Here is a 17,136-nt window from a genome sequence, read left to right as displayed (position 1 = left end):
AAATGGTAGGACTTCGACTAAGATCCCTAGCATTGAATTAGATGCTTACCATTACAAAAGGTAAACTACTCCCTGGAGCATAGAACTATACTCCTTAAATGGCCCATCCCTGACTGAAAAAATTATGAAAGTAACAATTAGTTATTTTCATTTCACAGGATTCTGTTTAAAGGAATATTGCGAGTTGCCAACCAACTTGTAATCTGCCACTGAAGATTTAGATGGAGATTTAGATTAGATTGTGGAATCTAGGCTCTGAAGTACCAGCATGCCAGTGCAGCAGATTGTTCAAATGTATTACTACTACATATCCAATAATTGAAGAGCTTATTTAGAAGGCTCATTTGAAATAACAAATCAGTAATCACAGGGAAAAAATAGTCTCTAAGTAAAATTTGAAGTGACTTTTACTGACCACACATTGACTGACTGTAGATCCTAATATAAAGTCAAGTCACTTTAGGCCTATTACACTGCCAGGTGTCTAGGTAACCATATGCAACATAAATGGGATGAATGTAATAAAAGTAATAAACAATAAAATGCCCTGCATAAACAAGACCAAAAATTTGCATTTCACAATTTGATATTCTTCTTTAGACACTTATACAAATTTTACACTGTGCAAAGCATAATTTTCTTTCTGATCTGTTTATGGGTAGCATTTTTCAGTAAAAATGTCTTCATACTGTATATACATATATACTGCAGACTGGTGCAAGTTACAAAATATGCAATCTATTTTGTACTGGCAGATGCAGACGTGACGCTTGGCAAACACTATTTAAATACATTCAGAGGAAATATTGTTCACACAATGGAAAAATTGCTTACAGTGTGCATATTTTTCAATTCTTTCTACTGTTTACCAAAAGTATTTCCATTCTGTAATAAATGTAATTCCCAGCACCCAATATCCTTGGGGTGTACAGGCCTAACTGCTCATGGAGCACCAAATGTCAGGCTGCTGTTCATTATTTCTTATGGGAGCACACAGCAAACTAACTAAAGCACTTCATAGGGGCTGAGCCACTTTAAATTTCATAAAGTAACTTTTACTTTATATAGGGTATCTGCGTGCTCTGTGGCACATACATACCCACATTTGTTGTAACAATATTCAAGTAACCACAACTTGAGATCCATATTTTTAGTATAAAAGAGCAACATCACTAAGAACTGCATAATCATGCTAACATTAAACAATAAATGTAAATATTCACAGGTTATTTGTGGCTCTTGTATATTTTATCTTTTAGTGTGTTTACACTTCTATATGTGGCATGTCACGAATGTGAAGAGAGAGAGAGAGAATATAAATAGTCGCAAATATTCACTAGCACCTGTTCTGATACCCAGCGTCCCATATTATGCAGTTTTGTTTGCTAAAAAGGGTCGGTCACTTCATTTAATAGACCACAAGCTGTACATTTTCTAGGTAGTCTGCAATTTGAAATGTATTTCACATGTATACTGTTTGACATTTTACACTTACAATTAAAATACTAGCTAGATGTTTTGTGAAACACAAAAGCTATTTGTATATTTAGGCTAGCTGTGCAAAGTATGCAATATGTTTTCACAAAAGCCTCGACTTTACATTAGTTATTTTACACTGGTAACATTCTCTGCAGATTCAGAGAACCTACATAATTTTAGCATTTAAGAGGAAGACATATATAAGATGCAGGGAGCTCAGTTGCGGATATTGAAGGCTAATCCTTCTCAGAGAAGCATCTCATGCATCAGTCCCTTTGTGCTGAAGCATGACTGACATGCAAGGTATATGCACAAAGAATTGTCTAGTACACTCTTATCAGAAAATCTAAAATAAGCTAATGATGTATCCTTGATCTGTAGCATGAAACCTCCTAACTTCCTTGCTCTTGCCCCTGCTTCATTTACTAGGTTTACTTTTATTCTATTCATTTTTATTTTATTTGTAAATACAGTATTCTAAAAAGTTACATATTGTAAGTTAAATGGAAAAATCTAATACCCGGGGAGGTCATTTGCCTTTTGAGGTTTAACCAGCTTGTGGCCTGTTGGGACTTTTGCTTCCCTTTGTTATTTTGGAAGGACAAATTCCATTTACCTAACACCAGTTCTAATTTAAGTTTAAGAAGAGGGTCTATACTACACAGATGCTTAAAGGGGACCTGTAACATAGATATAAAAAAGCTGTATAAGTCAACCCTACTCACAATCATTGATTCTGAGTATGGTAGATCTCCAGTCTCTACTTCTTGATCTCGCCCAACAGCAGTATCACTGCTAGGGCACCTGTTGTACTCAGTGGAAGGCCTGTAGGGTTCTACAGTACATTTATATCTTTTTGTATTTTTGTTTCTCTGATATTGTCTGTCTTCACTGATCCAGTGCAATGCTACCATTTCTATTGCATTAAAATAATTTTATACAGCACTATCACAAAGCATTGACTGCACCGAATCCAGTTTTTTGGGTTTGGCCGTACCCCCGAATCTGACTCCTAATTAGCATATGGTAATTAGGATTTGTAAGGGTTAAACTTCCATTTCACATTTCTGTGTTAACATGACAAAAATCCAAATAGCACAAAAATACTGGCACAACAGGACTTATTTAAGCAGGAAAACCCTGCTGATTTTTAATAGTAGCAACCCATGAAACGACCCTTGCCAGCATTCCCCCTGCCAGACCGTTCCTCCCCTGGCACGTTTAAGATATGCATTCAGGGGAGGACAACGGGTTGGGGAACTTGCGGGGGGGGGGGGGTTAGGGGATGTGGCCGATGGGGGCACCTGCAGGGACCCTGGGGCTGGAGCCCCGGTGGGCCCTGCATTCCCCAGTCCGACCCTGACCAAAAACAATTATTAAATATTAAACCAGCTACTGCACATACCAGATACAAAAGAGTCAGTATAAAAAAATAACATCACCAATCACCAAGTATTTTGCACTCGAAGAGTGTATGATCAGGCACAATATATAGGCTGCGGTAACGAAGGCTGTGTTCTTTTACTGGAAAATAGTGTGTACGTTATGGAGGGAAAAAGTTTTTTAAACCTGTGTTTTCTAGTTAGATTATATTTTGGAGACTGCTCCCAAAATTTTCCATTACATAAAGCTTGGAGTGCCTGCTACCTGACATATGACATGTGCATGTAGCCGACTCTCCTTTGATGCACTGGCAGTTCCATTACACCACTCAATACATGGTAATTAATATCACCCAAGATTAATTCCTGGTCAAACTGTGCAGCCTTTTCTTTCAGTAATATGAGCTGGGCTGAGCTGTTTCAGCTTCACTGATATGAGACAATCTATAACCTCTTATAATTAACTTGTCTGTTCTTTCCCATCCTGTGTAAAGTTATACCCAATCCTTATCAGATATGCCTTTGATTAATACCATTCATACTGTGGCAAACATGAGTACACACACCTTCTCCATTTAGCCTGTATCCCCTTAACAAGCTCAAATAATCATTATTAACTGACTGGTCATCTGAGTCAAGCAGCCAGGGTTCTGGAACACCAATATCATCACATTTCCAGTTTAATGCAATGAGCTCACCCAACTGCATTTTCCTTTCAGACTTCTTGCATTAATTTACATATACTTATGTAAGGCTAAATAAACATGTAATTTAAGTTGCTGCCACCCAGTAATTTGTTAATGCAACAAATCATTTATACATGGGTTTTGACTTACAGACCCACTGCATCACAACAATAACACTATGCTTGGGGGGAAGTAACTGGCTATGCTGTCAACTACTTATATGAAGAAATCAGGCTGGGTGCCAGAGGCCCTGGACAAATGACTATTATACTGCACAACCAGAATGACAGCTTCTCATATACATAAACACAGCACTTATACATTAGCATGGTTAACATCTCCAATGCATAAAACCGCATCTTTCTTCTAGAACATAATTTAATATCTTTAGAATTTTCAGCCAAACCTTTTTATTATAGGTACTTAACCTAAGAGAAAAATAATCAGTAGTGACTCCACTTTCCTAAGCATCTTCTTGTTGCAGCTACTTGTGAAATAACTACTCTACTCAGGTATCTGGCACTAACTGCACTTATTTATACAGGACCCTTCACCCCAGCACTCGATCACCTTATATAAATCCGATCATGTGACAAATTTTTTATGTTTTCTAGAATTAAGAAAAATTTCTAAGAAACATCCACATATTTGGCCCTGGATGATGTTCCATTTCAAAGGAGGTCATCTTCTTGAATTTTTCTAGCTTAGTGACTGCTACCATTTCCAATAGATGTTCTTATGAACCTCATATAACTCACCAGTGGCTGGATTTGAGCTACAGTGGTGAATCCTCAGTGATTTACATTCAAATGTAATAAAAGTTGGGTAGCAACACACACATCAAAATGTATCTGGAGGTGCCAAATAAGGGCTATAATAAGGGCAAAAAAATTCTTTCCCTTTACATTGCCTTCATTTCTTTGGGAGATTTGTCGCCAGCGGAAGCACAGATTTACAAGTCAATTCCTTTGCGAGGGCCTTTAGCTCCTGGTAGCAGCAGAGTACCCCAGCTGTCAGTCCCACCCTCTTACTGCCGACTCCTGTTTGACATCACCCTGGCAGGAATGCAGGAGCATCTGGTGGAGGAAAAGCCAGCCTCACACTCAGACCAACACATGGTGAGCTAGGCATACTTGAACAAAGAAGCTGTTCAGAGGCAAGATGACAAGCGTTAATCAGCCAGAGTCAGGTACCTGGTTTGGAGTGAGGCTCAAGTCAGCACTGGTTGCATGTGTTCCTGCCATGTATTGTTTAACTTCCAGGATCTTGGGGTTGTGAGTAGAGATGTAGCGAACTGTTCGCCGGCGAACTAATTCGCGCGAACATCGGGTGTTCGCAAGTCCGCAAATTCGCGAACTTTTCGTGATGTTCGCAATTTGGGTTCGCCGGCACCGAAAAAATCGCAAAACTTACGATAACGTTACGAATGCTCCAAAAAAGTCGCAAAACTTACGATAACGTTACGAATGCTCCGAAAAAGTCGCAAAACTTACGATAACAGTACGACTGCTCCGAAAAAGTCGCAAAACTTACGATAACGTTACGAATGCTCCGAAAAAGTCGCAAAACTTACGATAACTTTACGAAAGCGCCAGAAATTACGAAAAAGTCGCAAAATTACCGATCATTTCGAAAAACAGCGTGGGTCAATTTTTCAGAGAAATTTTTGCTTGATCCCCCTCCTGCATGCCACTGTCCAGGTCGTGGCACCCTTTAAACAACTTTAAAATCAGTTTTCTGGCCAGAAATGGCTTTTCTAGGTTTTAAAGTTCGCCTTCCCATTGAAGTCTATGGGGTTCGCAAAGTTCGCGAATATTCGCAATTTTCGGCGGAAGTTCGCGAACAGGTTCGCGAACTTTTTTTTTGAGGTTCGCTACATCCCTAGTTGTGAGCTGTATTATAACACACCTGTGTGTATATCACATCTGGGGTTAATGTAATGCCTTGATTCCATTTTCTTTAATGATTTTACTGGCATGTCAGAGGTAAATACAATACTCTCAGTTCATATTCTGCTGTGTGATGTTATTGGCATGTCTGGATCATGCAGTTCCCATTATGGCTACTAAAGCAATCCCTTTAATGCCCTGTTTCCCTGTGAGTCTTGTGAGATGCCAGTCCCCACATTATAAAAAGTGCAGCCTCCTGCAGACCAAGAGTATTAGATGAGCATGGTTGGGACTGCAGGCTGCCTCTGTGTCTGTCATGTAATGCTTGGGGGCCACAGTGTCTTATGAAATGCATGGGGAGCCACAAAAAGTCAGTTATTCTAACCATGTAAAAAGGGATGTCGTTTTGTTAACTAGGTGTTGTATTTAGGGAGTGTGACCATATAATGGGAATATTCCAAATTGTTCCACCTGCAACTACATGCAGCAGTTAATACTGCCCCTCTTAAAGTTTTCCAAATGTTAGGAGGCATGCAGTGATCTTACTGGCATGTGTGGGGTCAATGCAATTAAAACTCTGTTCCAGGCCCAATATTCAGTAATACAAGCACCTCAGTTGGTGCTGGATAATGCAGTTTACAGTAAGCTGGGGCTGGTAGTGTATGCCTAATTAAAACAATAATAGCCTGCATACACTGGGCACAGAGGGTAGGTCATATCAGTTACTTAGAATGTAATCCATAGAGGATATTTCAGGGGTGCGGGGCTCTGGGGATGAGCTGTGATTCCATTTTGTGCATGTTGCCCTATTTTTGGGTTACTTGTTTTTCCCACCTTGTGAGAAAATGACAGCAACAAAGCTGTAGCAGCTGAAAAGAAAGCCTGACCCGAACACATTATTGTCGGTACAGGCTTGTGAGCAGGCTGCTGCTGGCCGGTATGTATATGACTAGCACTAGCTAGCGCAAACACGAAGGTTTTTTTTCTATTATTCTGAATGTGAGAGTGATTACGTTGAAGGCATTTAGCAAATGAATAAATCCTTGTATTTATTGACTTTCTCAGAAGCTTGAGTGGCTTTGCACAGCGGCACACGCCTGAGATCTGCGCTTCTCTGGAGGGAGGGGCAGCCTGGCACTGGGACAGACACCGCATTTCCTCAGCTCTCTCTCATTTCTCCTGTGTGTAGAGCAGCCGGGGGACTCAGCATCCCTGCTGGGTGCGTCTAACAGCTCGGGGGAAAGGAATCATTCTCTTTCCTTCTAATTATTAGACGTCAAAGGTGGATGAGAAGAAGCCGTCTTTGGCAGAAATCTAGGAGGGGCTTGCCTGCTGGAGTGACTCGGCAGCGATTGGTCGCTATTACAAAGTGCTCTGCTGCAGCGACAGCCGCTGAGAATCTGAGGAAGCCCCACCGGTGGACCTGCTGTCAGTTTAGAAACAAACGTCCTGGAAAGAAGTGGTTCTCTGTTACTTATGAGGCATGACATATAGGAAATGTGGGCTGGGGTGTAGCAATAAGCCATTCCTCTAGGGAATTCACAGGGAGCTGAAAGCAGAGCCAGGTCATTAGACTCCAGCAGCAGCGGAGGCAGAGGCTTCTCCCAAATGAAGAGAGAACTGTCCTGTCCCAGTATGGCTTGTACCTTATGGAATGCATTGTTTCTCCTTGGGCTTTTTTGGACATCATTTGCTGTGAGTGATACCACTCAGCCAAGGTTACGCCTGTCCCATAAAGGTAAGTGAACCCACTGTGGGTATCATCATTCTTTATTACATTTGATACAGAATCTTAGTTGGATGTTTGTTTTACTACAATCTACATACAATGGCAAAACTCATCATACCTATCATATCTGAGGGTTAATGGCAATGCTGTCTTATTCCTTCCACTGAAGTTTGGTGTTCTTTCTGCATATCCACCAATAGAACCTGCTATACAGCAGGGGGAACAAAAGGGTTAAGCCAGCAGTTATTTAGAATTTCCATTCCCAAATGCAGCGTTCACTCTGTGCTTTTATCTGTTTTTATACCATAGACAAGAGCACAACCACACACTTAAAGCAAAGTACCTCTATGAAAGCTAGACTTGTTCTCCTCAATTCAAAGTGGGTCAGCGCTCTGTGATGTCTTGCAGGCTTCTGGAATAAGGCTAGTAGGATGGTAGCCTGCATTAACAGTACTGCCGACTATAGGCAATGGATAGAAGGGAAATTAGGATAAGGAAGGGTTAAAGAGAACCGCACACTATGCACATGGTGAAAACACTTCTGTGTTTATGTGACAAAAAGTTAATTCGGATTCAGTCTGGCCGGGAATCCGATTCCTTCTGAAAATCTTTTTTTCCCGAGCTGAATCCTGGTACTGCCATAGCGCTTCCACAGCACTTTACAGAGATGTATAACAATAACATTGGTTACTGCCCCAGCAGAGCTTAAACTCTAAGTTTAAAACACACACTAGGTTCAGTTTTATTCAGATCCATTTAACCTACCTGTATGTTTTTGAAGTGTGGGAGGAAACCCACGCAAGCACAGGAGTAATAATACACACTCCTTGCAGATGACCACCTGTTCGGAATCAAACCTATGACCTTGCATTTACTAGCAATACCTTATAAATACCTCAAAGGCAAAACAAGCAACAGGGAATGCACCATGTACTTTGTCTGTGCAGACTTTATGTGTATGGAAAAGTTTGTGAAACAGATAACATATTTAGTTCTACTTGTTACATTTGCTGTGCATCACATCCCAACTGGGTGTTCAGTTAATTAGTGCTAGCTGAACCACACTTGCTAATGTTATATCCCATGGCACCTTTGACCTCATCCTCCTGTTCACTTTATTGCTGTTTGATTTTAAGAGGAACCAGAGAATAACCCCATATGCATACATATATCTTCTCCTCTGTACATCAATTATATGGCTAAAATAGAAATTCCAGATGAAATGTTGTAGCAAATCTACTCAACATGCCTCAGTGATGTGTGTGTTTATACGCAGTGCTTGTCTTTCCAGAGATTCTGTGGCCAGTGTTATTAGCATCAAAATGCAATCGCATATATTGTGTTTTTTTTTATTACAGAATACTCCTTTATTCTCTTTAGAGAAGAGACCATTATAAAAGTTGTTTGGCTGTGGATATACTAATTAGCTTTGTAAATTGGGCAGAGACCAACCAGACACCTAAGGCGGCCATACACAGGCAGATTTAAGATGCCAATTTAGAACTTTAGATTAATTTGGCAGTTTATCTGCCCATGTATGGGGACTCCTGACCGATATCTGGTTGAAAATTGGCCAGGTGTCAATCGGGCCGGTCTATTTTTATTGTCGCATTGGGAACCACATCAGGTCTTTGAGGCTGTCCTTGATCAAGGACTCATATACCCGTTATTGCAAATCAACTGGTGGGCCCTAGCGTGAATTAGCTCGATAATTGCCCACCTTGGCCATATTGGGAGAAGATCCGCTCATTTGGTGACTTCGCCAAACGAGTGGGTCTTAAGGTATATGGCCACCTTGATGCATCAGATTTTTGTACTTAGAGAAAAATCACGCTCTATATCTTTGCAACCTGAAGTTTATAGTTATTCCGTGTGCTAACCTCACACTATACCCAGTTGGATCACACAGGTATCTTGCAGCTTTACTCTGGATATTTCTCTGTACATAACAAGTTGTTGGTACAAATAGACTTTTAGGAAATGTATAGATTGCTGGTCTATGAGCAGGGGCTACAATCAGCAGTTCCAGACATACACAGGACTTTTCCCCAGTAATTTGTTTTTCTCATTGAAGAAATACAAGCACTGAATCTAAAAGATTTAGTGGCTTAGTCTCTGGAAGATTGCCTTGGGTTGAGTAACACCAGGACATGTGGCTTAAACCCTACACTTGTCCTTATGCTACCATTAGGTTGGTGATGTAAGGAACAGAATGCTGCACAACGATAAAAGCAGAATTTTCCTTTCCCCTGTTTAATGAATATGAAGTGTTTTTTTGTTTTAATTTCACAACCACAGGTTTCCTTAAGTAAACTAAAAGTCATTTAGTTGCATTTTGGAAAACTCATTGGGTTACAAAATCTATAACAGTTCTCTGTGCACTAATACTGAAATGTTGGTTTGCTTAGATTGTGTGATTACAAGTCAAAAAAGGTAATTCCTAATTATAACTGACTGACTGGACTGCAAAACTGAGAAGAAGCTTTCCTAGGTCATATTCTAAAGGGGTATTTACTAATATTCGTATTTTATTTTTTATTACAATTTGTGGTTTTTTTTTGTGCTAAAATGCAAATTTTTCATGTAAATTTTTTTTAATAAGTGTCAAAACCACTTATACAAAACTCCGCCATCTAAAAGCTGTCCAGGTCATGTAGAAGTCAATAGGCAGCTGTCCTGTTTCCAGTTGGAAGTTCTTTTTTTTGGTGGTATTAGAGGTTTTTTGGAATTCTCAGATACTCTGTTGAAAAACGTGAAAAATTTGTGGTTTTAGCGTTTTTTTCCTGCATTTTTTTTTATTCATGCTTTTTAAAAAAAAAAAAAAAAAAAAAAAGGCTGTTTTAATAAATCACTTGCCATTTGTGGTTTTAAAGAAAGTGAGTTTAATCATGGTTTTAAAAACCACAAAAAATGAGAATGTTGATAAATGGGCCTCCCTGCACCAGAAGCCACAAACCCTTCCAGAGATTAGAGTTGAGACCTGTTAAACCATTTTGCACGTGTTAAATAAGCTTTCAAGATTGATGCAAAGTGCAACTTCTCCTGAACCTTTTGTCTTTAATAAAGAAAGTGTGGTTGAACTCCTTGTACATCAATAATACAGAAAATGTAGGTTTTATGCACCGAGTACTGAAAATTACACATGCAGCAATATGTAGAGTGCCGACCCTTACATTATCCAGATGAATATAGGCTTTCCAGTCTAAACCATGGAAATGAATTGTGCTTCGAGATTGATTTAATAAATAACCTGATAATAACCATGGGGCTGACTTACTAATATATGTGTAGTTAACTCTCGGCAATTATTTTTGATCAGTCTGCAACAAGTTGAATAGAATTGTTCATTGGATAGCAGTACTGCTACAGTATAGCAGTTATGTCAGTAAATCTGTTCTTGTATGCATCATTTAATAGCCCAGTAGGTTTTAACCTTAGATTTGTCCAGAGGCAGCCAGAACAGTCCACATAAATTTTACTTAAAGAAGTTAAGTGGGATCATTAAAAGGTGTCCCAAGATACATCAAACTTCCTTCCCCAAAACAGACACTGCAAATGACAACATTGTATTGTACCATTTAAACCATGTGAGACTTCCCAGAAAGCAAACCATTACAAATACAAATAGGTCACTTTACTCTTAATAAAGAAAATGTGTCCCAGGCCCTGTTAGTAACCTGGGCAATATGTGGCAGATAACAGAAAGGAACTGCAGATGCCTGGGTTATACTAAAAGGTCTCATTGTTAGTGAGTCTATGCTCCATCTCTTCTCACTCATATGGAAAAAAGACATGTTTCTCTTGTTTTGCATAGAGGCACGTTTCTCTACATCCCTGGAAATATTCTTTACTTAAAAGGCATCATTACATCTGTTGTAAATACTTGCCTTATTCACTAGCCAAGTCAAGGCACTCAAGCTGATTTTTTTGAAGAAGGATGATTCAAGTAGATGTTTTTCTTTGATTTATTTTATTAAAAGAAAAAACATCCAGCAAAAAAAGGCACACTTAAGTCTGAATAGATACTAACAGCTATTTAATGCCCAAAAGTCTGAACTAGAAAAATCAAAGGAAAAAACGAGTTTTTGGCTAAAAGTAAAATAAATAAAATAGAATTTGAATAGAGTTTGGAGTAAAACTATATATATATATATATATATATATATATATATATATATATATATATATGTAATGAGCACTCAGAAAGTCTAAACAAACAAGATTATGTAAAAACACATTTATTGAAGTATAATTTGTGCCAAAAAGAAAGCCTTATTTGTTTTGTGCCCTTGTAGCCTATGACTAAGGGCCCATGAGAGCACAAAATGCATAATTTGTGTACAAAGTAATGTATATAGAAACTATTATTTGTTTTTTTTTTACATAAGCCTGTTTATTGAGATTTTGTTGGAATGTTTTTAGGTTTTAGTCTTTTGCAACCCCTCTAAAAACATACCTTACCACAATCTATACTGTATTGTTTTAATTTACTGTACAGATGTCTGACAACATTCCAGAATGAACAAATGGACATTTTTTGGCTATGCCCATGAGTTTATAACTTCTTCCTAATCTGAAAAGTGACTTGATTTTACAGCCTAATTCAGGTCTGCCATCAGCAGAGCATTGCCTATTCATTTGACTATAGGTAAGGAAAGAGTTTTTGCCACTGCAGTCTAATGTCACACACAGCAATTTTCATCTGGCAAGTGAAAGGGTTATTTTAGGTAACAGAAAACTGCACCAAACTAATTTAGTGCCCAGTAACTAAAAAAGTGTTTAAATAGAATGTTATGGGATGACACCACTGCTCTAATAAGTATGGCAGTCATCAAGATGGCCTTCCTTAAACAGTCCGTATAACTGGCAAACAGATGTGAATCAGGATTGTTTACTTGAAGCTATCAATATACAGCTACACACTGATGATATACTATATACACAAGTGTACTGGGCTAGTGTGGCATTGTTAACATTACAGAGGATCCATTGTGGGCATTAAAATTGGTGTGTGTTTGACTATTAAACTAGGCACCCTACTTGCACAATGACTATGGTCTGCTGGCATCCCTCTAGATCTACCTCTCTGGTCCAAGAGTTTTAGATCTATCTTATGAAGGCATGATGAAAATGTAAGCTGGTACTGATTGTCAATTGCTTAAAACACAAGTGTAACATGCAACATTTGTGGGCCCTCTTAACATTCCAACCCATGGGGATAGATGGCTAAATCAGAATGCTTAACAGGCCATGGGAGTCCAAAAGAAGCAATTACGAGTATTTACTGCAAGTGATTACATTTTTTTAACACATAGATTTTCAGAGACTATTATTATAGGGTAAAAGTTTTGACATGAAACATAAACGTGGAGTTAAATTGCTAACTTTATTGGCTAACTAAAATGATAATCACAACAAGCTCTCAGTTCCTTTTCCAAGCTGGATACCCAGTAGCAAATATATAATCATAAATGTCCTAAGCCGCCATGCTGACATCAAGGTAATCAAGAAACATACAACTGTTGTCTAAAATATAAAAAGGTACTTTTACACTGCTAATCACAAGCGTAGTCACTTGGAGAGGGAGAGGTTGTATTCACATTAATTATTTCCTGAATAGATGGTGTCCATTTAACATTTACATCTGGACAGTTTTCCAATTACCATGTCTGGTTCCTCTGGTAAATTTCAGAGCTGTGTAATTCTGTGGCTAGAGGCCAGTCCTAAGTCATGTCTGTAATATCATGACTATTCTCTGCTCTGTTAAAATGCTAAGCTTGAGTGAGTGTGTGTGAGTGTGTGTGGGGGGGTTGAAATGAGGCAAAAGTTTTTTAATAAGTCACTAGTCAATATAATTATAGTGCTTATTTAATTTATGTATGGTTATTGTGTGAGTTTTTGGATTCTTTGCTGTTACGGTTTGTTAACTAGCCTTTGTTAGCTATCTTTATGTAGTTCTTCACCTGGTCTTTTATTCACAAAGACTATCCCCAAATGCCCATTTAAAGGGATTGTAAAGGTGAAATGTGCCCTCTGATAGAACACGAGAGGTTACAATGAGGTTCACAGATTCCCTAGAAGAATCATTTGAACTAGTCTCTTACAAGACATATGAAAGTCTTCACATCTATATTATTACCAATATTCTGTGGTTGCTGTGTACAAGCTTGTCATGACCTCAAGCTTTGCCTTATTGTGTAATACACCTTGCAGGCCTATTTGGCTTTTTCTTTATAACTGACAGTAGCTTAAATTGGAAATGGTATCAGCTGTTGCCCTTGTTTGCTATTGAAAGTCTGACAATCAGTTTGTTTTAGGTAAAGCACAAAGTAGAATCTAAAAGTTTCACAGAAAGATAAACCAAAGATACTATGCTAAAATTAAGGATTTACTGTACTAAAAATCAACTAGCCTTTATGGAAAATGAGTTGTTACAGAAGCGATGCTGATGTGCAGCGTATAATAAACTGAAGTTTTGTTTTGCATGTCTTACATCTGGTATTGATATCTAGATCAAAGAACTAAATTTTTCACACAGAGCTAAAGTATTTACATGAGTACAAAAAGTGATAGTAATTTATACACATAAAGCCTCTTAGTGTAATCTACACAAGTTCATTATTATGCATTATTATTGCTGGTTGATATGCTGGTCTAGCACTGTAACCAATAACCCATACTTATCAATGTACGTGAACATACATAAATCTGCAATGATGTTGCAGTCACTTGGCCTAATCTAGTTTATCTAAGTTATTGCCTACTTCTAACCTTGATTAATGTATTTCAAATGAGTAGGGCACTAGCTGAACAGAACGGACTGAAAAGCAATTAGTCAGAACAAGTCCTAATTGTATGTAATTAAAGCACATTACACATTAACTGATTCCTTTGTTGCAGTCTCTTGCAAACAACTATTGCAACCAATTGTACTTTAATACAGATAGATACATTTTTCTTTGTTTTGATCTATGCATTGTATAAGGCTAATACACTCCGTCGGGCTGGGTGCAGACACACTAAGCGGAATTCGGTGTGAAACTGCTTACGTATGCTGTTTCACAACAAATTTTGCTTAGTATGTCTGCACCCAGGCTGACACAATGTCCCCAGGTGCGAACACATCAGATTTTTAAAGCACTTTTCCACAGGCTGAGAATCTGCCCCATGTTGCATTAGCCTTATTTTTTTCTAACTCCATTACTGATCTGTTTGCGTGGCTGTCTAGTGCGCCCCTGCACCTGTGTTTTGTACAGATGTGTGCGAGAGTAATCTGAATATTATTGTACCTTATGTACAATGCATTTACTGTACGCACATTGGCGCGGATTTCTGAGATTGGTCTAGTTTGGGGCCCTGACTTCTTAAACAGCACAATCTGGAGGCAGTGGGATTAAAGAAGAAGATGGTCTCTTTATAAAAAAAAAAAAAATTAAATTAACATGCAGGAGTCAAATAAATGGAATTTCTAAACAAATGTTTTAAACAAAATAGCACAATTATAAAGACACCAGACTTTAGTCCTGGTTCCATTCAGGCATACCAGCAACAAGTTATAGCCATTTCTAGCTACGCAACCAATGTATTTCTCTGTCACTATCTTCAGGTCAGTACATCTAGGAAAAGCCGTATGTGAGCTCATTGTTCATCTTTGCTTATCACTATGGTATTGTTGTCACTATCTGTTGCTGAGCTGCAGATCCCAGTGTCCCTTGTCAGAGAATCATGGAAGTAGTAGTTTACCAGAAATTACAGGTTACAGAGTTGTGTTGTAGTGCCCCTTGCATATGCTTGGCAACCTGCTCATAATGATACCTTATATTTGTTTACTGTGTGTTTTTCTTACTTTTGTGAGACTTAATCCTAACTGCTCTGTTTAGCAACATATCAGTAACAGTTTATGAGGAGGGAACATCTGTGCCCATTTCTAGGAAATCAGTAACATACAAGGAAAGGCAGTGGTTTTCAGACACAAGCAAGACTGCTAGAGCCTACAGCCTTGATTATCTGTTAATCTTTGTTTTGCACCCTAGATTTGAAGTTTACAGCAAAATAAATTAGACCAATTCTCAGTAGTTTGAAGAGTGTAATTTGTGACGTTAAATAGAAAAGGTTTACAGCTAAATTAAATACCAACTATTTTAAGGTAGCCATGGTTTTTGTGTAACAATTAAAAACAATGCACTACTGTACAAACAGACCATAACATTCTTTAGCCTGCCGTGACACTACATTCCAGCTGTTTATTGCAGGGAAATCAATGTTGCAGTCTTGTGCTTGGGAGAAACTACGACTCTCAACATCACCCAGCAGAAACTTTGACATTGCCTTGCAGTATGTGATCATTTACAGCATGGTGACATTTTATTCGTTTCATAAATGTGTGCTTAACATTAATACTCCGGTCTAAATAATTCCAAACCGTCTGTTCCTTGTTATCATTTTTGAAAAGAATCCAATCTCTGCATTCATAGAAGTCTTTTGTCAGACTTATTCCTTTAGCCCTGTCCAAAAAATGCCCTGCCATATTATGATAAGCTTTAAAAGTACGACTGATTTGCATTTAATGTAATGCTGAAATGATCCTATTGGGAATTGTGTAAGTTTCCTAACAGTAAATAGTGAACAGAGGTTTGCAAACAAAATTGGCCTCAACATGATTAAGCTGTATGGTATCAGCAAACGTCAGTTGTAATGGCAACATCCAAAGTATCTCAGGAAATGCTGGAGAGGTTTATTCAGGAGGCAGTAAATATCCTGAAAACCAATATTTGTAAAGGAAGAAACATAACATCAAAACAAGAGTGCTTCCTAGAGCATTTGTGAAAGGTTTATGGATAACAGAGGAAAAAAGAAAAACCTATAGTGCTTAAATGGTTCCATATAGCATGGACTGGGAATTGGTAACGTTGGTAACTGTCTTTTCCTTAACATCTTCAGTTTTGCACCCAGGAGGTTAGTTAAGGGTTAGATGAAGTTCAAGATAGCATTATTAGCTTCATTATTGGGACTATCAGGTTACCCTTTCATTCTCTGCTATAGGGCTACCCAAATTACACCACAACGATTTTTTTTTAAAAAGGTATCCATAGCAAGAAAAAGAGCATGCTGTGTTTGTACTATGGCACAAATCAAGTATCAGTATATATTTGTTATTCTGTACCATTTTTAAAATAATTTTTTTCATTAACCTACAGATTAAAGGTCTAAGGTCAGTGAGACCTCACATTACTATTGATGGACTGGGGCTGGCAATATCATGCATAGTATCATGCATACTTATGTAAGGAACATATTTGGGTCCAGTTTCAATTAGGGGGGGCCAAGTTCATGAGTGGTACAAATACTTCTTAGTGCTCACTCACAGAGCACTTATGAGCCACAGGTAAGGCCCTCTATCCTTCACCTTCTTTTTAATTTCAGAACTGCTCCCAGTTTTCAAGAGCAATTAACTCCTAGCAATAAGAACAGTTTAAATATCAAGCCTGACATCTGCAAAACAAAAAATATTCCTCTATTAACTTAGCTAGTGTAAATTCAGTTAGTACAGGAAACATAGAACCTGAGAACTGGACAGTATATTATGTTTTTTAAATTCCTCATGATTTCCAGATTTGTGATGAAGAGGATAAAACACCACTGGGCCCCATGAAATGTAATAACTTTTCAGGTAGAAATGGTTAGGTTAAAATACTGCAAATATACAGTATAAACAGTGGGAGAAACTCTTGTCCTGTAAGTAGAAGAACATCCTTCTATAAACGCAACATACAGATTACCTTAGCCATACCAACGATAAAGCTGTCATTTTATATTTACAAGCATGTGGATTTTAAATACAACACATTACATATTTAGGAACTATTATCAGGGCTGCCTGGGAACTGTGGGGTTTCTGATAGATGGTCCTTCTGTAATTTGGATAACCATACTAGTTATGTGCGGGCTCAAAACCCACGGGTCTACCCTCA

The 17,136-nt window shown here is 38.3% G+C and overlaps 1 protein-coding gene and 1 long non-coding RNA gene across 2 annotated transcripts in view; one reads left to right on the top strand and one right to left on the bottom strand.

Moving 5' to 3' along the window:
• LOC108646168 overlaps nucleotides 1–17,136 on the bottom strand; it is a 222,295-nt gene that overhangs the window by 117,826 nt on the left and 87,333 nt on the right. The gene's annotated exons all lie outside the window — the stretch shown is intronic.
• sema3e (semaphorin 3E) overlaps nucleotides 6,509–17,136 on the top strand; it is a 78,985-nt gene continuing 68,357 nt past the window's right edge. Inside the window, exon 1 of the mRNA XM_002935256.5 lies at nucleotides 6,509–7,174. Coding sequence (XP_002935302.1) covers nucleotides 7,045–7,174 — 130 coding nt within the window. The 5' untranslated portion in view covers nucleotides 6,509–7,044. The remainder of the gene's footprint in view (nucleotides 7,175–17,136) is intronic.

The sequence above is a fragment of the Xenopus tropicalis genome, chromosome 3 (assembly GCF_000004195.4).
Source record: "Xenopus tropicalis strain Nigerian chromosome 3, UCB_Xtro_10.0, whole genome shotgun sequence".
In the NCBI taxonomy this organism is placed as follows: domain Eukaryota; kingdom Metazoa; phylum Chordata; class Amphibia; order Anura; family Pipidae; genus Xenopus; species Xenopus tropicalis.
The sequence above is the reverse complement of the archived record's forward strand: the minus strand, read 5'-3'. Positions and strand labels throughout refer to the sequence as shown.